Source organism: Diuraphis noxia, unplaced genomic scaffold, assembly GCF_037042655.1.
Source record: "Diuraphis noxia isolate RWA-SAM2 unplaced genomic scaffold, SU_Dnox_SAM2 contig0014, whole genome shotgun sequence".
Taxonomy (NCBI): domain Eukaryota; kingdom Metazoa; phylum Arthropoda; class Insecta; order Hemiptera; family Aphididae; genus Diuraphis; species Diuraphis noxia.
Genome location: NW_028301724.1, coordinates 968,043 through 993,478, shown reverse-complemented (window position 1 = coordinate 993,478; position 25,436 = coordinate 968,043). Strand labels below are relative to the sequence as shown.

Sequence of the window (25,436 nt, the reverse complement as noted above, 5' to 3'; positions counted from 1 at the left end):
AGGCGGGAAGTTTGAATTTCGAGTTTGAGTGATCTATAAGTAGATTTCTCACATTGCCCACGGAAGTCGGCAATTGAATAATACGGCCTCACGTCACATGTCCGGTGCTTTTTCGTATGTTAAAAAAAAAGTAATTTTGAAGTGTCTAGCAAGTCAGTCAACACAGATGAACATCGATTAATTTTCAAGTAAGCCACTCAAGTTGGACAATGTGCTACATCAATTCAAGTATGGTATGGCTAAGTGTTGGTGATCGCGTTTCGAAGGCGGGAAGTTTGAATTTCGAGTTTGAGTGTCTAGATATGTCACATTGCCCACGGAAGTCGGCAATTGAATAATACGGTTTCACGTCTCATGTCCGGTGTTTTTTCGTATGGTAAAAAAAAAGTAATTTTGAAGTGTCTAGCAAGTCAGACAACACAGATGAACATCGATTAATTTTCAAGTAAGCTACTCAAGTTGGACAATGTGCTACATCAATTCTAGTATGCAGACACGACGATAAGTGGAATTAATATTTAGGGAATACTGAATAGGTATTTTAGTATAAGGCGGATTTCATAGACATTCAAAAATCATGTTATGCGTGTAGTCGTGTAGATAGTAAAGTTTTATGGTATAATGTTAAGTTATATAAAGAATGATATTTGATCGAACGGTGTTTAATGTTTTTCTATACATAAATATATTGTTATCCAAGGCGCGTTTTACGACACGGTCTCTGTCTATCTCCCGTATCCACTATTGATCTCTGTCATACGCACCTTTCGTTTAATCGCGCAGTTATCGATACGTCCGTTATCGTATGTAACCAATTTAGAAGAGTGATGGAAAATACTTTTTTGGCAACAGGCTATGTGATCGGGAGACGGTAAGACTAATTTCATTTAACAATCTAGCGGTAATCGAGTAAGTAGACCTTTGTTGATATTAAATATTTGTTTAAGGTACTTTTATATATATTAGATTTGTCTCACGTGTTTTTAAATTTATTTTCTTTTTTAAATACTTTAAAATAATTTTAATATTTAATATGATATTATATCCCAGAAAATATTCGATAACCATTTAGTAGAATATCGTAAAGTTGAAAGGCCTTTTTCGGCACATGTGCGTTTGAATCAATGTGAATTTTTGTAGATATTCCTTTAAGTTAACTCAAACACGTAACACTGCTGTAAAGTAATGTATGAGAAAATCTTTTTTTTTTTTTTTAGTCATTGCACTATGCACTGTGCAGTGGTCATTTCAGGCCACGTGTTCAGTTTTATGTTTTTTATTTATAATAATTTATATTGATTTATAATTTCATAAAATTTTGAAAAGTTAAAATGTTCGTGCGATAATCGAAATCAAAATTTTAAATCATCTTCGTAAATTATCGTAAAGCAGAAATCCTTTTGCTACGTGTAGAACGGTATCCCTTTACGGAACATGCACTGGTATGTAGAATTATTTCTGCAGAAATGTAAATTGTTATTGAAATCGCTAATACTCTATATATGTGGTTACAATCACAAAAAAACACGTGTTCCGGGTTGTTTTGTTTTTGTAAATTCTTAATGAATCGTGTTTTTTTAATTATTGTAGGTATCACAGTCCCTAAAATTGTGTGTAGTACGAAAAATTCAGCGTGCAATAATGGGTTAATAATTTATTTTAAAAAACATAATTTAGACTTTGAATTTATTCATTTATGTATAATGATTTGAATTTGCTTTATAATAATGTTTTGAAAAAATATCGTGTTCGTTCTTCACCAAAATGCATTAATTATACCATAAATTCCTGTTGCTACTGATATCGTCAGAGCAGTTCTTCTTATCATTGTATCATATTGATCCCAGATATTCTAAACATTAATATTTTATAAATTATTAAATACCAAATACATATTATTAACTATTAATAAATTCTAGGTTTGATCTAACTAAAGAAGTATACAAATTTTTTAAACAAATAAGATTTCTAAAGTCTTTAGTATTCCTAGTAATAAAACCCAACATTTTATACGCTTTATTTATGATATTTTTATGATTTATTTTGAACGACAGATCACATTAGAACTAGGTAAATTATAAAATGAAGTTTACGTAATTTTTGACTTATAATAAATATAAATATCAGTTTACATATGGTTACTATAGTAATGAATTCATATATTAACAAAACAATTTCAGCTGCATTTACAGAGTAATTATTTTATTTGAATTTGAATTTGCTTTATAATAATGTTTTGAAAAAATATCGTGTTCGTTCTTCACCAAAATGCTTTAATTATATCATAAATTCCTGTTGCTACTGATATCGTCATAGCAGTTCTTCTTATCATTGTATCATATTGATCCCAGATATTCTAAACATTAATATTTTATAAATTATTAAATACCAAATACATATTATTAACTATTAATAACCTGTGATAATTTCAACAGCTCAACAGAAATATTTAAAAAAATTGTATAACTCTTAAATCCTTAAGCAAAATTGTATGAAAATAATATTGTATATGGTAGTCGAGACTGGGGTAGGGAATATGTTAGATTTATTTTGCATTTGTATTTCATTTCTATTTTTGACGCTCAACTTATTCGGGTGAGAATGATAGTTTTATTTTGCATTTGTATTTCAATTTATTTTTTTCGATTTCATTTCGTTATTTCATTTCTGATGTTATTCTGAACTTATATCAATTATTTAATTTATGATATTTTACTGAAGGAATATTAGTTATGATATTTCTGATGTTATTAACATATTACTAAATTTTTGGGTGGAATATTGCAATTCAATTTTTAATTATTAATTTCATAAGTTTTGTGAAAAATATTTTTGGGGAAGTATTGCATTTCAATTTTTAATTATTAATAAGTAGTATTATGAAACACTCGATATTTTGCAGAAACAAAATCTCTATGGAATATTTTAAAAACTGTATAACTTTTAAAATCCTAAGGCAAAATTGTATGAAAATAATATTGTATATGGTAGTCGAGACTGGGGTAGGGAATATGTTAGATTTATTTTGCATTTGTATTTCATTTCTATTTTTGACGCTCAACTTATTCGGGTGAGAATGATAGTTTTATTTTGCATTTGTATTTCAATTTATTTTTTTCGATTTCATTTCGTTATTTCATTTCTGATGTTATTCTGAACTTATATCAATTATTTAATTTATGATATTTTACTGAAGGAATATTAGTTATGATATTTCTGATGTTATTAACATATTACTAAATTTTTGGGTGGTATATTGCAATTCAATTTTTAATTATTAATTTCATAAGTTTTGTGAAAAATATTTTTGGGGAAGTATTGCATTTCAATTTTTAATTATTAATAAGTAGTATTATGAAACACTCGATATTTTGCAGAAACAAAATCTCTATGGAATATTTTAAAAACTGTATAACTTTGAAAATCCTAAGGCAAAATTGTGTATAAAAAATATTGTTTAGGGTAGTTGAAATTAGGTAGTTGAAAGTATGGCTCGACTTTTTTCGTATTACAAGGTATAACAATGACAAGTTTCAAAACTATGATGATCCTCCTATATGTGGACATTTATGTTTAGAATTTATTGACAATTATAAAAAATTTATTTAAATATAATATATTAAGATATTTTTAATAGAAATATTTCTATTAAAAAAATGATGATTATTAAAATGTTACACATACTTAAAATAATTGTATTTCACGTTCTTTGATTTGATTTTCTAACAGTTTAAAAAATGCACAACCGTTATATTTTCCATTTCTATTATTTATATCACATTTCAATTTTAATTATTAATATCATAAGTTTTGCGTAATTATAAATATTTAATAATTTATTTTAAAAACATAATTTAGACTTTGAATTTATTCATTTATGTATAATGATTTGAATTTGCTTTATAATAATGTTTTGAAAAAATATCGTGTTCGTTCTTCACCAAAATGCTTTAATTATACCATAAATTCCTGTTGCTACTGATATCGTCATAGCAGTTCTTCTTATCATTGTATCATATTGATCCCAGATATTCTAAACATTAATATTTTATAAATTATTAAATACCAAATACATATTATTAACTATTAATAACCTGTGATAATTACAACAGCTCAACAGAAATATTTAAAAAAATTGTATAACTCTTAAATCCTTAAGCAAAATTGTATGAAAATAATATTGTATATGGTAGTCGAGACTGGGGTAGGGAATATGTTAGATTTATTTTGCATTTGTATTTCATTTCTATTTTTGACGCTCAACTTATTCGGGTGAGAATGATAGTTTTATTTTGCATTTGTATTTCAATTTATTTTTTTCGATTTCATTTCGTTATTTCATTTCTGATGTTATTCTGAACTTATATCAATTATTTAATTTATGATATTTTACTGAAGGAATATTAGTTATGATATTTCTGATGTTATTAACATATTACTAAATTTTTGGGTGGTATATTGCAATTCAATTTTTAATTATTAATTTCATAAGTTTTGTGAAAAATATTTTTGGGGAAGTATTGCATTTCAATTTTTAATTATTAATAAGTAGTATTATGAAACACTCGATATTTTGCAGAAACAAAATCTCTATGGAATATTTTAAAAACTGTATAACTTTGAAAATCCTAAGGCAAAATTGTGTATAAAAAATATTGTTTAGGGTAGTTGAAATTAGGTAGTTGAAAGTATGGCTCGACTTTTTTCGTATTACAAGGTATAACAATGACAAGTTTCAAAACTATGATGATCCTCCTATATGTGGACATTTATGTTTAGAATTTATTGACAATTATAAAAAATTTATTTAAATATAATATATTAAGATATTTTTAATAGAAATATTTCTATTAAAAAAATGATGATTATTAAAATGTTACACATACTTAAAATAATTGTATTTCACGTTCTTTGATTTGATTTTCTAACAGTTTAAAAAATGCACAACCGTTATATTTTCCATTTCTATTATTTATATCACATTTCAATTTTAATTACTAATATCATAAGTTTTGCGTAATTATAAATATTTAATAATTTATTTTAAAAACATAATTTAGACTTTGAATTTATTCATTTATGTATAATGATTTGAATTTGCTTTATAATAATGTTTTGAAAAAATATCGTGTTCGTTCTTCACCAAAATGCTTTAATTATACCATAAATTCCTGTTGCTACTGATATCGTCATAGCAGTTCTTCTTATCATTGTATCATATTGATCCCAGATATTCTAAACATTAATATTTTATAAATTATTAAATACCAAATACATATTATTAACTATTAATAACCTGTGATAATTTCAACAGCTCAACAGAAATATTTAAAAAAATTGTATAACTCTTAAATCCTTAAGCAAAATTGTATGAAAATAATATTGTATATGGTAGTCGAGACTGGGGTAGGGAATATGTTAGATTTATTTTGCATTTGTATTTCATTTCTATTTTTGACGCTCAACTTATTCGGGTGAGAATGATAGTTTTATTTTGCATTTGTATTTCAATTTATTTTTTTCGATTTCATTTCGTTATTTCATTTCTGATGTTATTCTGAACTTATATCAATTATTTAATTTATGATATTTTACTGAAGGAATATTAGTTATGATATTTCTGATGTTATTAACATATTACTAAATTTTTGGGTGGAATATTGCAATTCAATTTTTAATTATTAATTTCATAAGTTTTGTGAAAAATATTTTTGGGGAAGTATTGCATTTCAATTTTTAATTATTAATAAGTAGTATTATGAAACACTCGATATTTTGCAGAAACAAAATCTCTATGGAATATTTTAAAAACTGTATAACTTTTAAAATCCTAAGGCAAAATTGTGTATAAAAAATATTGTTTAGGGTAGTTGAAATTAGGTAGTTGAAAGTATGGCTCGACTTTTTTCGTATTACAAGGTATAACAATGACAAGTTTCAAAACTTTGATGATCCTCCTATATGTGGACATTTATGTTTAGAATTTATTGACAATTATAAAAAATTTATTTAAATATAATATATTAAGATATTTTTAATAGAAATATTTCTATTAAAAAAATGATGATTATTAAAATGTTACACATACTTAAAATAATTGTATTTCACGTTCTTTGATTTGATTTTCTAACAGTTTAAAAAATGCACAACCGTTATATTTTCCATTTCTATTATTTATATCACATTTCAACTTTAATTATTAATATCATAAGTTTTGCGTAATTATAAATATTTAATAATTTATTTTAAAAACATAATTTAGACTTTGAATTTATTCATTTATGTATAATGATTTGAATTTGCTTTATAATAATGTTTTGAAAAAATATCGTGTTCGTTCTTCACCAAAATGCTTTAATTATACCATAAATTCCTGTTGCTACTGATATCGTCATAGCAGAGTTCTTCTTATCATTGTATCATATTGATCCCAGATATTCTAAACATTAATATTTTATAAATTATTAAATACCAAATACATATTATTAACTATTAATAACCTGTGATAATTTCAACAGCTCAACAGAAATATTTAAAAAAATTGTATAACTCTTAAATCCTTAAGCAAAATTGTATGAAAATAATATTGTATATGGTAGTCGAGACTGGGGTAGGGAATATGTTAGATTTATTTTGCATTTGTATTTCATTTCTATTTTTGACGCTCAACTTATTCGGGTGAGAATGATAGTTTTATTTTGCATTTGTATTTCAATTTATTTTTTTCGATTTCATTTCGTTATTTCATTTCTGATGTTATTCTGAACTTATATCAATTATTTAATTTATGATATTTTACTGAAGGAATATTAGTTATGATATTTCTGATGTTATTAACATATTACTAAATTTTTGGGTGGAATATTGCAATTCAATTTTTAATTATTAATTTCATAAGTTTTGTGAAAAATATTTTTGGGGAAGTATTGCATTTCAATTTTTAATTATTAATAAGTAGTATTATGAAACACTCGATATTTTGCAGAAACAAAATCTCTATGGAATATTTTAAAAACTGTATAACTTTTAAAATCCTAAGGCAAAATTGTGTATAAAAAATATTGTTTAGGGTAGTTGAAATTAGGTAGTTGAAAGTATGGCTCGACTTTTTTCGTATTACAAGGTATAACAATGACAAGTTTCAAAACTATGATGATCCTCCTATATGTGGACATTTATGTTTAGAATTTATTGACAATTATAAAAAATTTATTTAAATATAATATATTAAGATATTTTTAATAGAAATATTTCTATTAAAAAAATGATGATTATTAAAATGTTACACATACTTAAAATAATTGTATTTCACGTTCTTTGATTTGATTTTCTAACAGTTTAAAAAATGCACAATCGTAATATTTTCCATTTCTATTATTTATATCACATTTCAATTTTAATTATTAATATCATAAGTTTTGCGTAATTATAAATATTTAATAATTTATTTTAAAAACATAATTTAGACTTTGAATTTATTCATTTATGTATAATGATTTGAATTTGCTTTATAATAATGTTTTGAAAAAATATCGTGTTCGTTCTTCACCAAAATGCTTTAATTATACCATAAATTCCTGTTGCTACTGATATCGTCATAGCAGAGTTCTTCTTATCATTGTATCATATTGATCCCAGATATTCTAAACATTAATATTTTATAAATTATTAAATACCAAATACATATTATTAACTATTAATAACCTGTGATAATTTCAACAGCTCAACAGAAATATTTAAAAAAATTGTATAACTCTTAAATCCTTAAGCAAAATTGTATGAAAATAATATTGTATATGGTAGTCGAGACTGGGGTAGGGAATATGTTAGATTTATTTTGCATTTGTATTTCATTTCTATTTTTGACGCTCAACTTATTCGGGTGAGAATGATAGTTTTATTTTGCATTTGTATTTCAATTTATTTTTTTCGATTTCATTTCGTTATTTCATTTCTGATGTTATTCTGAACTTATATCAATTATTTAATTTATGATATTTTACTGAAGGAATATTAGTTATGATATTTCTGATGTTATTAACATATTACTAAATTTTTGGGTGGAATATTGCAATTCAATTTTTAATTATTAATTTCATAAGTTTTGTGAAAAATATTTTTGGGGAAGTATTGCATTTCAATTTTTAATTATTAATAAGTAGTATTATGAAACACTCGATATTTTGCAGAAACAAAATCTCTATGGAATATTTTAAAAACTGTATAACTTTTAAAATCCTAAGGCAAAATTGTGTATAAAAAATATTGTTTAGGGTAGTTGAAATTAGGTAGTTGAAAGTATGGCTCGACTTTTTTCGTATTACAAGGTATAACAATGACAAGTTTCAAAACTTTGATGATCCTCCTATATGTGGACATTTATGTTTAGAATTTATTGACAATTATAAAAAATTTATTTAAATATAATATATTAAGATATTTTTAATAGAAATATTTCTATTAAAAAAATGATGATTATTAAAATGTTACACATACTTAAAATAATTGTATTTCACGTTCTTTGATTTGATTTTCTAACAGTTTAAAAAATGCACAACCGTTATATTTTCCATTTCTATTATTTATATCACATTTCAATTTTAATTATTAATATCATAAGTTTTGCGTAATTATAAATATTTAATAATTTATTTTAAAAACATAATTTAGACTTTGAATTTATTCATTTATGTATAATGATTTGAATTTGCTTTATAATAATGTTTTGAAAAAATATCGTGTTCGTTCTTCACCAAAATGCTTTAATTATACCATAAATTCCTGTTGCTACTGATATCGTCATAGCAGTTCTTCTTATCATTGTATCATATTGATCCCAGATATTCTAAACATTAATATTTTATAAATTATTAAATACCAAATACATATTATTAACTATTAATAACCTGTGATAATTTCAACAGCTCAACAGAAATATTTAAAAAAATTGTATAACTCTTAAATCCTAAAGCAAAATTGTATGAAAATAATATTGTATATGGTAGTCGAGACTGGGGTAGGGAATATGTTAGATTTGTTTTGCATTTGTATTTCATTTCTATTTTTGACGCTCAACTTATTCGGGTGAGAATGATAGTTTTATTTTGCATTTGTATTTCAATTTATTTTTTTCGATTTCATTTCGTTATTTCATTTCTGATGTTATTCTGAACTTATATCAATTATTTAATTTATGATATTTTACTGAAGGAATATTAGTTATGATATTTCTGATGTTATTAACATATTACTAAATTTTTGGGTGGAATATTGCAATTCAATTTTTAATTATTAATTTCATAAGTTTTGTGAAAAATATTTTTGGGGAAGTATTGCATTTCAATTTTTAATTATTAATAAGTAGTATTATGAAACACTCGATATTTTGCAGAAACAAAATCTCTATGGAATATTTTAAAAACTGTATAACTTTTAAAATCCTAAGGCAAAATTGTGTATAAAAAATATTGTTTAGGGTAGTTGAAATTAGGTAGTTGAAAGTATGGCTCGACTTTTTTCGTATTACAAGGTATAACAATGACAAGTTTCAAAACTATGATGATCCTCCTATATGTGGACATTTATGTTTAGAATTTATTGACAATTATAAAAAATTTATTTAAATATAATATATTAAGATATTTTTAATAGAAATATTTCTATTAAAAAAATGATGATTATTAAAATGTTACACATACTTAAAATAATTGTATTTCACGTTCTTTGATTTGATTTTCTAACAGTTTAAAAAATGCACAATCGTAATATTTTCCATTTCTATTATTTATATCACATTTCAATTTTAATTATTAATATCAGAAGTTTTGCGTAATTATAAATATTTAATAATTTATTTTAAAAACATAATTTAGACTTTGAATTTATTCATTTATGTATAATGATTTGAATTTGCTTTATAATAATGTTTTGAAAAAATATCGTGTTCGTTCTTCACCAAAATGCTTTAATTATACCATAAATTCCTGTTGCTACTGATATCGTCAGAGCAGTTCTTCTTATCATTGTATCATATTGATCCCAGATATTCTAAACATTAATATTTTATAAATTATTAAATACCAAATATATATTATTAACTATTAATAACCTGTGATAATTTCAACAGCTCAACAGAAATATTTAAAAAAATTGTATAACTCTTAAATCCAAAAGCAAAATTGTATGAAAATAATATTGTATATGGTAGTCGAGACTGGGGTAGGGAATATGTTAGATTTATTTTGCATTTGTATTTCATTTCTATTTTTGACGCTCAACTTATTCGGGTGAGAATGATAGTTTTATTTTGCATTTGTATTTCAATTTATTTTTTTCGATTTCATTTCGTTATTTCATTTCTGATGTTATTCTGAACTTATATCAATTATTTAATTTATGATATTTTACTGAAGGAATATTAGTTATGATATTTCTGATGTTATTAACATATTACTAAATTTTTGGGTGGAATATTGCAATTCAATTTTTAATTATTAATTTCATAAGTTTTGTGAAAAATATTTTTGGGGAAGTATTGCATTTCAATTTTTAATTATTAATAAGTAGTATTATGAAACACTCGATATTTTGCAGAAACAAAATCTCTATGGAATATTTTAAAAACTGTATAACTTTTAAAATCCTAAGGCAAAATTGTGTATAAAAAATATTGTTTAGGGTAGTTGAAATTAGGTAGTTGAAAGTATGGCTCGACTTTTTTCGTATTACAAGGTATAACAATGACAAGTTTCAAAACTTTGATGATCCTCCTATATGTGGACATTTATGTTTAGAATTTATTGACAATTATAAAAAATTTATTTAAATATAATATATTAAGATATTTTTAATAGAAATATTTCTATTAAAAAAATGATGATTATTAAAATGTTACACATACTTAAAATAATTGTATTTCACGTTCTTTGATTTGATTTTCTAACAGTTTAAAAAATGCACAATCGTTATATTTTCCATTTCTATTATTTATATCACATTTCCATTTTAATTATTAATATCATAAGTTTTGCGTAATTATAAATATTTAATAATTTATTTTAAAAACATAATTTAGACTTTGAATTTATTCATTTATGTATAATGATTTGAATTTGCTTTATAATAATGTTTTGAAAAAATATCGTGTTCGTTCTTCACCAAAATGCTTTAATTATACCATAAATTCCTGTTGCTACTGATATCGTCATAGCAGTTCTTCTTATCATTGTATCATATTGATCCCAGATATTCTAAACATTAATATTTTATAAATTATTAAATACCAAATACATATTATTAACTATTAATAACCTGTGATAATTTCAACAGCTCAACAGAAATATTTAAAAAAATTGTATAACTCTTAAATCCTAAAGCAAAATTGTATGAAAATAATATTGTATATGGTAGTCGAGACTGGGGTAGGGAATATGTTAGATTTATTTTGCATTTGTATTTCATTTCTATTTTTGACGCTCAACTTATTCGGGTGAGAATGATAGTTTTATTTTGCATTTGTATTTCAATTTATTTTTTTCGATTTCATTTCGTTATTTCATTTCTGATGTTATTAACATATTACTAAATTTTTGGGTGGAATATTGCAATTCAATTTTTAATTATTAATTTCATAAGTTTTGTGAAAAATATTTTTGGGGAAGTATTGCATTTCAATTTTTAATTATTAATAAGTAGTATTATGAAACACTCGATATTTTGCAGAAACAAAATCTCTATGGAATATTTTAAAAACTGTATAACTTTGAAAATCCTAAGGCAAAATTGTGTATAAAAAATATTGTTTAGGGTAGTTGAAATTAGGTAGTTGAAAGTATGGCTCGACTTTTTTCGTATTACAAGGTATAACAATGACAAGTTTCAAAACTATGATGATCCTCCTATATGTGGACATTTATGTTTAGAATTTATTGACAATTATAAAAAATTTATTTAAATATAATATATTAAGATATTTTTAATAGAAATATTTCTATTAAAAAAATGATGATTATTAAAATGTTACACATACTTAAAATAATTGTATTTCACGTTCTTTGATTTGATTTTCTAACAGTTTAAAAAATGCACAATCGTAATATTTTCCATTTCTATTATTTATATCACATTTCAATTTTAATTATTAATATCATAAGTTTTGCGTAATTATAAATATTTAATAATTTATTTTAAAAACATAATTTAGACTTTGAATTTATTCATTTATGTATAATGATTTGAATTTGCTTTATAATAATGTTTTGAAAAAATATCGTGTTCGTTCTTCACCAAAATGCTTTAATTATACCATAAATTCCTGTTGCTACTGATATCGTCAGAGCAGTTCTTCTTATCATTGTATCATATTGATCCCAGATATTCTAAACATTAATATTTTATAAATTATTAAATACCAAATACATATTATTAACTATTAATAAATTCTAGGTTTGATCTAACTAAAGAAGTATACAAATTTTTTAAACAAATAGGATTTCTAAAGTCTTTAGTATTCCTAGTAATAAAACCCAACATTTTATACGCTTTATTTATGATATTTTTATGATTTATTTTGAACGACAGATCACATTAAAAAAAAAATACCTAAATCTGTAATAGAAGAACATCTTTTAAGAGGATGTGAGGATGTTTATCAATAAGATAATTATGGGAAACAGGACTATTAGTACGTGAATAGGTTATAATTTTAAATTTATCGTAATTTAAGGATAAATAGTTTTTTTATATTACATCAAATTACGAGGTGCCTTGTATTAAATTGTTAAGATTTAAACCCAGTGAATAAAATAATGTCAATAAGACATAGTACAAAAAACATGAAAAAAACGTTTTGAGGGCCTCAGGAAAACTATTTTTGGAATCTGTTAAATATTAATAAGAGATCGATTGTTATTAAAATGATTGAGTAAGTAGCACGAACGAATTAATATCCACCTTCGCGAATTGGCCCATCGCCAAACCTTAACTTCTCCAAATTTTCCCACGGCCATTGTAGCATTTTTATGTTTTAAATGTTCTAAATAACAACTGCAACCATGTAATTTCTAAAAACAAAATTGAAGGACAACAGTTTGAAGGCAAAAATATTATACATATTTTTTGATTACTTAACTTACTTTAGGAGATTGTATTAAATTTGCATGGTTTAATTTCGTAAATTTTGTATACCATATTCTGGATCGTCCGACTGTGTTAAATAAATTGCTTTTAGTTAATTGCTTTGCAAATAATGAGGACATAATATTTTAATCTCAGTAAGAACTAGGTAAATTATAAAATGAAGTTTACGTAATTTTTGACTTATAATAAATATAAATATCAGTTTACATATGGTTACTATAGTAATGAATTCATATATTAACAAAACAATTTCAGCTGCATTTACAGAGTGATTCTTTTATTTGAATTTGAATTTGCTTTATAATAATGTTTTGAAAAAATATCGTGTTCGTTCTTTACCAAAATGCTTTAATTATACCATAAATTCCTGTTGCTACTGATATCGTCAGAGCAGTTCTTCTTATCATTGTATCATATTGATCCCAGATATACTAAACATTAATATTTTATAAATTATTAAATACCAAATACATATTATTAACTATTAATAACCTGTGATAATTTAAATATAATTCATTCTGTTTTTGAAAAACTTGACAACGACGAAGCATAATAAAAATTGAATTTAATTTGAAAATATTCGGAAACACATAATAATACTAATACAGTGAAATTATAAAGGTACAAACTGTAAGTTACTTTTTAATGATTTATTGATTTGAAATAATTATATTTTATAGATTGACAAAATGCGACACATACAAATTAATGAGATTATGATTTGTTTTAAGGTAAAATATATCAGAATTTTCAAACTTCCAAACGGCTGCCTTAAAAAGTTGATTAAATTGACATAAGTTATTAAAGATACATACTTTCTTTTGCGTGTTATTTTTTTGTGTTGAAGATTGGTCTCCGGATTCAAATTTTAAAGATGAATTTTTAAACTTATTATTCGTGCCAAAATGGATTCTTTTATTCTTTTATTCAAAACTAGCTGCCATCGGAAACTCGCTGTCCTGAAACTCGGGGGTCCGTGAGACTCGCTGTGAGTGGTTGGTGTTGGCTGGAAACGATAATGTCATAGTTTATTTTTTAACAAAAAAAATGAATTGTTGGTTGAAAAACAAAAATTGTCTATGTGATAAGGAGTTTGATAAGACTCGGTGTTGGTGATCACGTTCCGAAGGCGGGAAGTTTGAATTTCGAGTTTGAGTGATCTAGATTTCTCACATTGCCCACGGAAGTCGGCAATTGAATAATACGGCCTCACGTCACATTTCCGCTGCTTTTTCGTCTGTTAAAAAAAAAGTAATTTTGAAGTGTCTAGCAAGTCAGTCAACACAGATGAACATCGATTAATTTTCAAGTAAGCCACTCAAGTTGGACAATGTGCTACATCAATTCAAGTATGGTATGGCTAAGTGTTGGTGATCGCGTTTCAAAGGCGGGAAGTTTGAATTTCGAGTTTGAGTGTCTAGATGTCTGTATAGGTTCTTAAATGTTGTAATGCAATCCTACACGTCACAGAAGTAGAATAATTAACTGCGAAAATTATTCATAAAGTTTTTTTTTTCTGTTTTAGAATGAAAGTTGTTAATAATTTCAAGTTTTTTGGGAAGGGTGTACAGGTGTACAATGCACCTGTATACCCTTCAAACCCTGACCGCCGCCTGCAGCAAGGAGCAAAAAAAAAAACCTCAGTGAGTAGACTCGTACCAAATACAAATTTCGATCAAGTATGCTATTAATGAAATTGTACATTGTTTATTTGTGTTATTTGTGTATTTGTGTTTCAGGATGTTTCAGGTGTAAGAGGAGGGGGCACATAGTGCGGAATTGTTTTGGTGAGTATGTGTGATATTCTACCACGACCTGCAGTTGTATTTAATATTAATCATTTTTACAGCACCACCGACTCCTCGACGGCAGTCTGTGCCGCCCCCTCCCGCACCACCATCAACACCACCGCCACAGCCATCAACAGAACCGCCATCTGTCACCGAAGATCCCGCCGTGTCTTCAGTGACAAATGGAATAGCGGCGGTGGTGGTGAAGGGTGATGTAAGTATCTAATACTAATTTAGTAACTAATGCTAATTCAATACATTTTATAAATTTCAGAGCATGGAAACATCCAGTAAGTTTTCAGTTGAACAATATTAGTTAAATACAATGATTTGTAATATTAAATGAATTTTATTTGTTTTCAGCTCAACAATAAATTTTTTTTTGAAATTATTTGGTTTTTTGTTGTTGTTTTTGTTAGTTTTTACTCTTTGTGAACAGATATATAAGATTATATCCATAAGATAATATCTATAATGTGTGGTGTGTATTAAATCGAAAGGCAATGTAGGTACGCAAATGTATATCGGGGTTTTGATCTTTGTGATCAAGCGTTTGTTCTTAAAAAGTTATGAAGTCACTCAACAGTTGAAAAATGAAGGGTAGAAAACTGTATGTTCACTCTCTTTTTCATTAGGAAAAAAGGTTGTGTACACAGGTGGAAACTTAAAACTATTATAATTAAAGGTTACAAATCATGGCATAGGGTATCATCATTGCATTAAAACAAATATAATCCGATTAATATAATTATTACGTATCTTAGTGTCTTAGTGATCTAACCTCTCCACACAGGCTACATAAACCTGTAGGATCACATAGATCCAGGGGGTCACATAGACCCAGGGGTCACATAGACCCAGGGAGGTGAATATTGTATAAACACATGACTTACTTGTAATCGTATTACAAAACTTCCCTGTACACAATGTTCTTGGTGACAAATCGACCATGTTCATCGCCGTACATACCGACTCTGACGGATTGCACATTCCTCACTCTTGAAAACGCAACGTACAGCTGTCCGTGTGTGAACACGGGCGACGGCAGAAGCAATCCGACTCGGTCAAACGTTTGACACTAAGACTTGTTGATGGTCATGGCAAACGACAACCGTACCGGGAACTGAATTCGCTTCATCTGAAAAGGCAAATCGTCTTCCTCGCCGGAAGTCAACGAAACTGCAGGTAGCACGATGTCGTCCTGCGCGCCGTCAGCGCCGGACAACATCCTAGCCTTGAAGTTGTGTCGACGAAGTTCGGTGATCACCAACCTCGTCCCGTTACACAGTCGCCTCTTCGGGTCAATGTTTCTCAGCAACATGACGACAGAACCGACCTTTAGCGTCAACGCGTACGGGGGCAGCCCGTTTGATTGCAGCGAGTTGAGAAACTCGGTCGGATAGTTTGCCGCCTCGTCGGGATCGTCGACCACCACTGTGTCTATCGCGTAGTACGTCCTTTGGGCGCCCGTGACGCGTCGCAACACTGTGGAATTGATTTGGTGGCATTCCTCGTTTCGTGGACACAGAATGATTTTCCGAGTAAACTCGTCGATGTTGGCCAACGACATTGACTGCGGGTACACGAAATCGACCAGATCCGCGACCGGACATATCATGCGTGTCGACCGTCGACAGCTTACCGTCGCCGAGCTGAAGCAGCCACGCCGCGAAGTCGGCGTCGTTGTCGGCGCGCATGTTACGCGTCAGTCGGAACTTTTCAAACTCCCTCCAGAGGGAGTTGCGTTTGAGTGATGACATTACTATTGTGCTCCTGTCTCCCCGACGGACAACGGGCAATATCTGCCTGAAGTCGCCGGCAAACAGTATCGGTTTACCGCCGAAAGGCAGTGCCGATCCCATGATGTCCTTGAGCAAGCGGTCGACCACCGTGAGTTGTATGCCCGGGGACATGGGCGCTTCGTCCCAGACGATTAGTGCCGCTTCCCGTATCCTTTGTGCGCGCAAAGACTGCATGGTGATGCTCGAAGTAGACTGTTCGGTCAGCGTTCCTAGTTGCAATCCGAAAGTCGAGTGCACCGTCATGCCGCCGTCCATGAGGGACGCGGCGATCCCGGTGTATGCCACGCACAACACCGATAGATTTCTGTTGCGAAGCGACGATATTAGGCACCCGTAAAGCGTCGTTTTACCCGTGCCCCCGGGTCCGTCGACGTAGAACGTTTTTTGGACGTTCCGGTTGTCGTCGACGGCGGCCATAACGCGATCGTACACCCTTGTCACGTACTTGTCACCCTTGTACACGCTGATTGTCGTTCAGGTGTTCTAATTGTTGTGCCCAGCCCACGGCCGCGTCTATTGCACCGAACATTGGATCATCATGTTCCGGTTCCAGTAGATCGACGTCCGGGCGCGGTAGACCGTAATCGTCGAGCGATTTACCGCGTGAACGAAGTAGGTCTGCGATTGCGCTGAGGCACGCCGCCCTAGCGCGTTCGACGTCTTGGAAACGCCGGTTGAAGTCTTCCATCATGTGTACTTCGAATCGCCGGTACATGTCCGCGGGGTTCGTGGAATGGCAAAACAATAGTACCGTGACGTAGAGACAACGCAGTTGACGCGGTGTATCCAACGTCGACGATTCTGTCATGCATGCCAGCCACGCCGTGTCGTCTTCCAACAATCCTATCGCGACGGCTGCGGCCGCGTATGTGTTGTGCACGACACCGTTTACCGTCTTCATGTCTCGGAACGACTGCGGACCTCTTTTGTGCAGAAGTAGCAGTCGCAGATGAAAACGGTCTCTGTCCAGTGGATTGACGACGTACATCCGAGCCAACGTCTCGTGAGTCAAACAGTTACGACGTCGGTTCCATCGTCTGCGTTGTGCGTCCCAAGTGTAATGTACCGGTATTTCGTGATACAGGTACTGTCTGGCCTCGACGTCGGCCTCGTTGAGCGCGAAGAACGCCATGAGTTTTGTCCGAGCTAGTGCGGCGTTCTGCACCCGCTCTAATTGCTGTCCGGGCGCAAAGTAAACGTTGTGGTAGTTTTCTAAGTGCACCGGAAGTCTAACGATCGTGTGACTGATTTTGTGTAGTTCATACGCGAACAACCTCCAGCCAGCTTCAAGCGGGCTGACGTATCTCGAATTTATGAAACTGAAAACAATAATATAACACATTTAATAACGCAGTTTAACGACGTGACATTCATTAAGAACGATATGTGAACAATTAACTCAGTCTAAATTAATACCAAACAAAGTTATAGGTGCACAAAAAGTCTATTATTGTTGTTTGTACGTTTGTAATACTGTTATAGTATATTATTATTACTTTAACAATTTTGTGCCATAACAGGCAACAGCGTTAAGTAGTATTATAGCGATGGAGTTTATTGTATTACATTATAATTATGTTTGTCATGTGTATTTAAACGTTTTGTAAAACGTTATCAATGTAATTTTGTCAAGTGTAGTACAAATAAAAATGAGTATAATAAAGTTATGGTTAACATCATTGTAATGCAAATGTGTTCTGTGTGATGTTAAAAATATGTAAGTAAATCAGATATATTAATTTTTATATTAAATAATAATTATTATTATTATTGTATTATATACATTTTTCATTTATTCTACAAATTGTATACTGTATAGTATATTATTTCCAATGAAAATATTATTGTAAACAAAACTTATCAATGAAATACCTAAGAATAGAGTTTTGTGAGGGTAGTTAACATGTATGTGCTTAGGTTTTTTTTTTTTAAATTGGTTTAATGTAACAACAATATTTGTTCATTTAGAAGCCAATCGATCACAAAAACATAAGAAAAGGAATTAGAATAAACGTTACCTGGTTACACATCACCCACAGGAAACCGTGTAATGTTAATAATGTTGAACAAAAATAAAATTAAAAAAAGTAATACAGAACTATGAGATACATGTAAATAATTACATTGTATTGTATATATATATATATATGCAATCAAGAGTGGTTATAGTTAACCTACCCGAAGGCTGTGGAATGTGATATATACACTGTTGTGTTGAAATGGAATTTCAAAGTCCATAGTTTTTGTGTAAGGTTAAATGGATGCTGTAATCTTATAGATTTGGTTCTTGAATTAATGAATGCTATTAATATTGAGCAACTTAAAATAAATGTGTATAATAATAAATATCTGAGCATAATGTTACACTGTTGTTAGTGAAATGTAGTGTAAATGTTTTTAGTGCTGAGAAATGGTTGTCATCTGAAATATAATTGACAATGGTTGAAGTTTATGATTTTGCAACGCACTTGGCAGGCAGAGGCCAATTATGTGTACATTGCTATATCATATATACATATAGTATAGTAATATATAGTGGCAAACATCAAAACTTTTTTTTCAAATGCAATAGTTGAAAGTATATAATGGTTTTTTTAGTTGTTGGTGTGTATAAAGTGAATGACTGATGTCTACACATACACATATATGGCGTTTAGAGTTTACATTGAATACATTATTGTTAACTTAAAGAATTTTATCAAAAATTTAATTTAAATACAAACCTTTCAATCTCATTTCCATTCCAAAGCTCCAAGGTGGCTGCGTCGTGCCCCTTGAATATGTATTTGTATAAATACTGAACACTCTTCACAGTAGAGCATACTTCTACGTTTATGTGTGCGTTGTACTTTGCGAGCAGGTGCGGATTGTACGGTACGACAAATTCGTTGCCGACCTCCTGAGTTCTAACCCTGACCACAGGTCCGTCGTTTGGACGGCGGTACTTTGGATAACCACCGTTAGAAATGTACACAGTCTCATCGCTGTATGCCTTGGGATAGCCCTTTGAACAACTGTTGTCCACCATGCACGGGCTGTTGGGATTCAGTGTTCCGCACGGTCCGTGGATCATGTGCTTTGTCACACACTCGAATAGACGCCTTTCATTCACCGGGTCCGGCAAGAAGGCGCATACGACGTTGTCAACGTCCTCGGCGGTCAGCTACTTGCTATCCTCACTCAGAATGATCAGCATGTGGGAGTGCGGCAGTCCGCGTTTCTGAAACTCGACAGTATACACATATGCATCAACATTACCAAATACCTTGTTCTCCGTTATGTCCTTCATCATTTGCTTGAGTTTCGCATGGAACACTCTAGCCACCAGGTCAGGTCTGTCGTTAGCCGCGGTCCATCTCCCCAAGTTCTGCGTGATCTCAGGCCAGCTAGGATTACACGTAAACGTAATGAAGAGATTAGGCTTTCCGTACTTACGCACGACGGCCATCGCGTCATGATAGCTTTGTTTCATGTAACGGGGACCTCCCGTGAACGACGATGGCAAAATCATCCTACGCCCGACGGCCACGGGTGCGCCGACTTCGAGCTGTTGGTTTATGTGATCCACAAGACCCTGATAGGAGTCGGCGAAAAGATTAGCCTTATGCCTTTTGATGTACTCTAAGTTGTTCGCTTCCATCCGAACGTACTGATCACACATATACTGTTGCAACAGATATCCACCACTATGCAATAAACTCATGTTATCGGTAATCGTGTCATTGTTATTATGATACCGAATGCCTAGACGAAAGCAAGTATACTCCCTGGTACTGTTCCGGGTGCGAACTCGGTTTCGGCGGACGCCTTCCTGTTGCAAGTTGTGATGCCAACCGAGCTCCCCTCGTGGAAAGAACAGCGGATACAGCATTGGATCCGCGTTCGATGAGCCGGCAGGTATGGTCTGTAGACGGCGGTGTGGCGGGTTAATTGGATTCCGGTCGAAGATGACCAGATCCACGTTCATCGGCGGCTGACCGTCGTCACCGACAAACAATGCTGCCACTTCGTTGACCGTTTGAGGCGGTGGGTTGTATCGCCTTCTGTCCACATTTCCGTCGGCGACAAAATGCATTGTAACTCTCCTTGGTTGCAACTGAGGATCTCTGCCTGGAGCATTTTCTCTTTCCCACACTTCTCGCATAGTTCTGCAACAAATTACGGCTGTTATATGTTTGATTTTTATTCTTGGTTATTTAATACATGTACAGTTATGTTGTGAGGTATCTGTTACTGTATTGTTTGTGTTTTTCAAGAATGTCAATGTCAGAGTGCTTTGTAACAATGATGAAAAAATTTATTTGACGCTCACACTTATGTCAAATAATAAGAGTAATAAAAATTAATTAAAATGATGAGAGTGGAACAAATAAAGAATGTATAATATCAATTGTTTAGTTTACATTGCATTTAGTTGAATATATTCAAAAACATGATGAACTTGAACACCATATTCTGGATCGTCCGACTGTTTTAAATAAATTGCTTTTAATTAATTGCTTTGCAAATAATGAGGACATAATATTTTAATCTCAGTAAGAACTAGTAAATTATAAAATGAAGTTTACGTAATTTTTGACTTATAATAAATATAAATATCAGTTTACATATGGTTACTATAGTAATGAATTCATATCGTCGGTTAAAAGGCTATTTGCTGTAAGCGACACATTTCAAACTGTTAAGGAGAACCCAAAAACGATTTTATCTTTTTTTTTATTTTCAAAATGGTATAACTTTTTTTGTTTTATAGATAATCCTTCAATTTTTTTTTCACATATACGTATTATATTTATCTTTAAGATAAATCTAATTCCTTAGAGTAATATAACTTTTTGATTTTTTAGTAAATACCTACATTTTATTTTTGGCGTTTACCACATTTTAATTTGCTTACTTGTACTTTTGTCGCTTACGTTATTTACTAATAAAATGCTTCAAGCGCCATCGAAAAATGTATTAAACGACACAATATACACACGTCATTACAATTAATAACAAGTCAATTTTAACAAGTTTTTTTTAATAAATTTGAATATTACTTTCTTATTAATTTATGAATACATTTTTATATTTTATAAATAATAATAAACAAAAACAACTCGTTAGGTAAAAATAAACAAAATACAACTCGTACAATAAAATAAAAATATAAATATCATAGAAATGCAATAAAATTTTTTTTTTTTTTTTAAATTAAAATCAAATTATTCGTCATCACTACTTGTAGATGATTCTTCTGTATCAGTTTCATCTAAGCAGTCAGTTTTTTCTTCATTAGTATTCATACTAAAATACTCTAAATGGTATGAGTTAGGAATAATGCCATCCCTGCACAATTTATACAGATCGTCATATTTTTTAGTTGCAATGGTTAGTGCACGTTGATAACATTTAGAAACTTCTAATTTGTCATGGTTATTTTTTTTCTTTTTTGCTAGCGTAAGAGGTACCTCTTCTGCATTATACGAAAAGTAAACATGTATGGTAATTTGCTCTTCTGACAATTCGTTCATAATTTTTGTGAATACAAATGACTTCACTTTGGATATTTGAATTTTTTGTTTCCCTTCGTTACATTTTAATTGAGGACTATACCACTGTGCAGCAAGCATTTTCCAGGCCAAAAAATCTATAAACTTAAGATCAATAACTATATAAGGTTTTGGATATATTCTAGCATTTCTAATTATGGTCGGCCATTCGGATGGACCCCATATGGTTTATTTTTTAATACAGCGTTCAATCACTGAGTGTACTGAATCTACAGGCATATACGTGTGTCCTGGCAATAAATATGTTATTTTTATTTCCTTAATTTTAGTCCATACATTCATTAAACCATATTCTATCATAGTCATCATCGCTCGGTTTTTATTTTGCCCTGCGCAAGAATCACAATATAATGCAACTGATTCAAATTTATTCTGTTCATTTAATGCAGTTAGGTATTTAAAGATACATGTTACTATTTCATTAGAGCCACGTAAACCATCTATTTCTCCCCATAAGTAACAGTAAGAATTTCTACTTCCTGATTCGTATACAGTACAATTATAAGTACTATATTTCCTGCTATAATATAAGTTCATGTTGTCTGAATATGGTGTATTGAGCACTTTTTGTAAGTCAAAACTTACACAGAGAAAATTTCCATCGCATTTTGATAGCTCTTGGTCAAAAATAAATGCCTCTTTGCTCTGTTCTTTATCAATTGCGTGTTCTTTTTCTTGTTGAAGTTCATTTTCATTTAAATCTCCTGTTTCTTTTATATTTTTGAATTTAGTACATTTATTACACTTGTCCTTTTTAGGTAAATGAAAACCCAAATTAAACTTTTCACGAAAAATTCTTCTAAATACAGCACTTGACACATTTTTTAACCCATTTGATTCACAGTTACTTTTGTATAATCGAAAAACGCGTTCAATACTTTCAAATTCTTTAGGTAGATATTTTTTTGTTGTCGAAGATCTACAATAATGAGACTGAACAGCTGGAAGACTTTCTATGAATTTATAAACATTTGATAAAACTGGTTCATCCGTTTTATTTTTGGGACGGCCTTTACCACGACTATCGGGATTTGACTTTCCCAAGGGTGACAATTTTTCAAACGTGTAACTTAAAAATCTTTGAGTAATATTTAATGTTTTTAAAAGATACTGCTGGCATATCTTTTCTTTTCTTCCATTTAGAGTAAAATAATAAAACCTTGTTATTTTACGCAAATTTGACATTTGTACACATTTCCTTTTTATTTCTGATTCTTCCATGCAACTTATCAAATAGTCACGTCTTCCATTTCGATCACTTATATTCCAGTATTCCTCAAAAATTATTTCCCTTTCGTCTTCAGTAAATTTATTTTTACAATTGTTCTGGCATTTTGTTTTTGAACATGGGTTAGGCTGAACACTTTTTCCTTTACCACTTTGTTTTTCATTTTTCTTATTTATCTTTTTGTTACCTTTTCTTTTCTTTTTCCTACCTCCAATGCCCACAATGTCACCTGATACACTTTTAGATGATAACGTAGAATTAGAACTATCTATATTAGTTCCAAATAACTGGCGAGAGCAACCTTTATCATTATTATGACTAGGTGAATCGGTACTTAAAATGGTATTATTAGGTGGAACCCAATCATTTGTGTCTCTACTACAGGTCGTTTCAGATATTATACTTGTTTTTTTTGACTCATGAACTGACATAGGAGTCTCCCCAAAGTTAGATTTATTTTGCATTATTTCATTAAATAAATTATTTGTTATTTGATCGATATCACGTGCTTCAATTGACATCTTTGGTTTTTTATATTTTGGTTTGGTTCTCCTTTATGATTAATCATCTTAAAAATCATTTTTGTCCTTGACTGCATGATGATGTTCAGAAAGCTACACAATAACATTTTTTTTAGAGTTAAAAACTTATTATTATTTTTATAGTTGAAAAGTGGGTAAGTGTTTCTCTGCTGTGCAGTAGGTTACAAGTGGGTCACTGTAATAGATGATATTAAATTTGAATTTAGTGATATAATGTTATAAATTATAATTGTATACGAAAAACAATTCTAAGCGGAGACAGTTTGTCAGCCAAGGATAATATTTTAAATTACTTATAATATTTATAATATTATTATTATTAATACGGTAGCTATTAAGTTTAATTAATATTATTTGTATAATATAATAATATACTTTGGAAGTTTCAAGCATCCACAAATAATATTTATTTTTTTATTAAGGAAAAAAAAAGTATCGATAATGGGACCATTGGCTTGTTTTACATAGGTACTTAAACTAAATTGTACAATTTAATGTTTTTCATGAATAATAATATGTTTTGGAAAAAACTTATGGAAAATCTTGAATTCAATTTTTCAATCTTAGATATAAAATGAAAAGATATTATGAATTTCTAACTCAAAATAATTTGCAAATGTTCATGATTTTTAGGAATTTTATTAAAAATTCAAACTTTAGACACTCATAAAAAATATTTGTGAATATACGCTCAACTTTCTTTTTAATTTCCACAAGCGATAACTTACAAGGAACCTTGTATTACATTTTCAAGTTTTTTGAACGAAAGAACATTTTTTTTTCGACATTAATTTAAGAAAAAACTTATAATAATCGATAAATTCATATGCCTATAAATAGCTCAACATGAGTCAAAATATTTTGAAAATTTTACGGTTTAAATAAAATGTTAATATAAACATTCAGTACAACTTTCATGTATTTACGATAATGTTTTTAAGAATTTCACCAAAAATCAAAATCTATTTTTTCAAAAACCGATATTGTGTAAAAATTACAGTTTTTCCTTAATTTTTTTTTTTGGTTTTTACAGTCACTTTTGAAAACTACTGGGAATTTTATATTTTGACCTCCTCAATGCGTCAACTAGATTCACTTACACGTGTACACAGACACAAATAAAATGTAAAATTTAAATTTAAAAAACTACCATCATTGTAAAATCATTACAATATAATATCATTACAATCATTACAATGTCATTTAACGCTCCGCTCAGAATCTAAATTAAAATCTAAATTACCTATGTAAAATTAAAACATCATAACATTTTGAAGTCAAGATTTTAAATACAATTAAATAATAATATTATTATACCATGTTTAATTAAATTAACATTTAATCCATTGATAGTTTTAGTATATACGTTGACGTACGATCCA

General features: G+C 29.4%; 3 protein-coding genes across 3 annotated transcripts; all 3 read right to left on the bottom strand.

Annotated features, from left to right (window-relative positions):
- Window positions 1-17,177: 17,177 nt before the first annotated feature.
- On the bottom strand, window positions 17,178-19,802 carry LOC149054006 (uncharacterized). Its single transcript, XM_089230736.1, has 3 exons — window positions 19,453-19,802; window positions 18,908-19,048; window positions 17,178-18,048 (listed from the first exon to the last, which is right to left on the bottom strand). The coding sequence occupies exons 1-3, from the start codon at window positions 19,800-19,802 to the stop codon at window positions 17,178-17,180; spliced, it is 1,362 nt and encodes a 453-aa protein (XP_089086862.1).
- A 90-nt stretch (window positions 19,803-19,892) lies between these two features.
- Window positions 19,893-20,369, bottom strand: LOC149054005 (uncharacterized). Its single transcript, XM_089230735.1, has one exon. The coding sequence runs from the start codon at window positions 20,367-20,369 to the stop codon at window positions 19,893-19,895; it is 477 nt and encodes a 158-aa protein (XP_089086861.1).
- Window positions 20,370-20,382: 13 nt separating this feature from the next.
- On the bottom strand, window positions 20,383-20,873 carry LOC149054004 (uncharacterized). Its single transcript, XM_089230734.1, has 2 exons — window positions 20,520-20,873; window positions 20,383-20,415 (listed from the first exon to the last, which is right to left on the bottom strand). Exons 1-2 carry the CDS (start codon window positions 20,871-20,873, stop codon window positions 20,383-20,385), a joined length of 387 nt encoding a protein of 128 aa, XP_089086860.1.
- Window positions 20,874-25,436: the final 4,563 nt, after the last annotated feature.

What these genes read in the sequence shown, in the direction of transcription:
- LOC149054006 (XM_089230736.1), bottom strand. Translation starts at nt 19,802, where the DNA reads ATGATCCACGGACCGTGCGGAACACTGAATCCCAACAGCCCGTGCATG. An exon ending in AATGGAAATGAGATTGAAAG is followed by an intron (nt 19,049 to 19,452) that starts GTTTGTATTTAA and finishes ATTTATTTTAAG; the next exon opens with TTGCTCAATATTAATAGCAT. An exon ending in TCACATTCCACAGCCTTCGG is followed by an intron (nt 18,049 to 18,907) that starts GTAGGTTAACTA and finishes TATTGTTTTCAG; the next exon opens with TTTCATAAATTCGAGATACG.
- LOC149054005 (XM_089230735.1), bottom strand. Translation starts at nt 20,369, where the DNA reads ATGGAAGCGAACAACTTAGAGTACATCAAAAGGCATAAGGCTAATCTT.
- LOC149054004 (XM_089230734.1), bottom strand. Translation starts at nt 20,873, where the DNA reads ATGCGAGAAGTGTGGGAAAGAGAAAATGCTCCAGGCAGAGATCCTCAG. An exon ending in AAGGCGTCCGCCGAAACCGA is followed by an intron (nt 20,416 to 20,519) that starts GTTCGCACCCGG and finishes TTTATTGCATAG; the next exon opens with TGGTGGATATCTGTTGCAAC.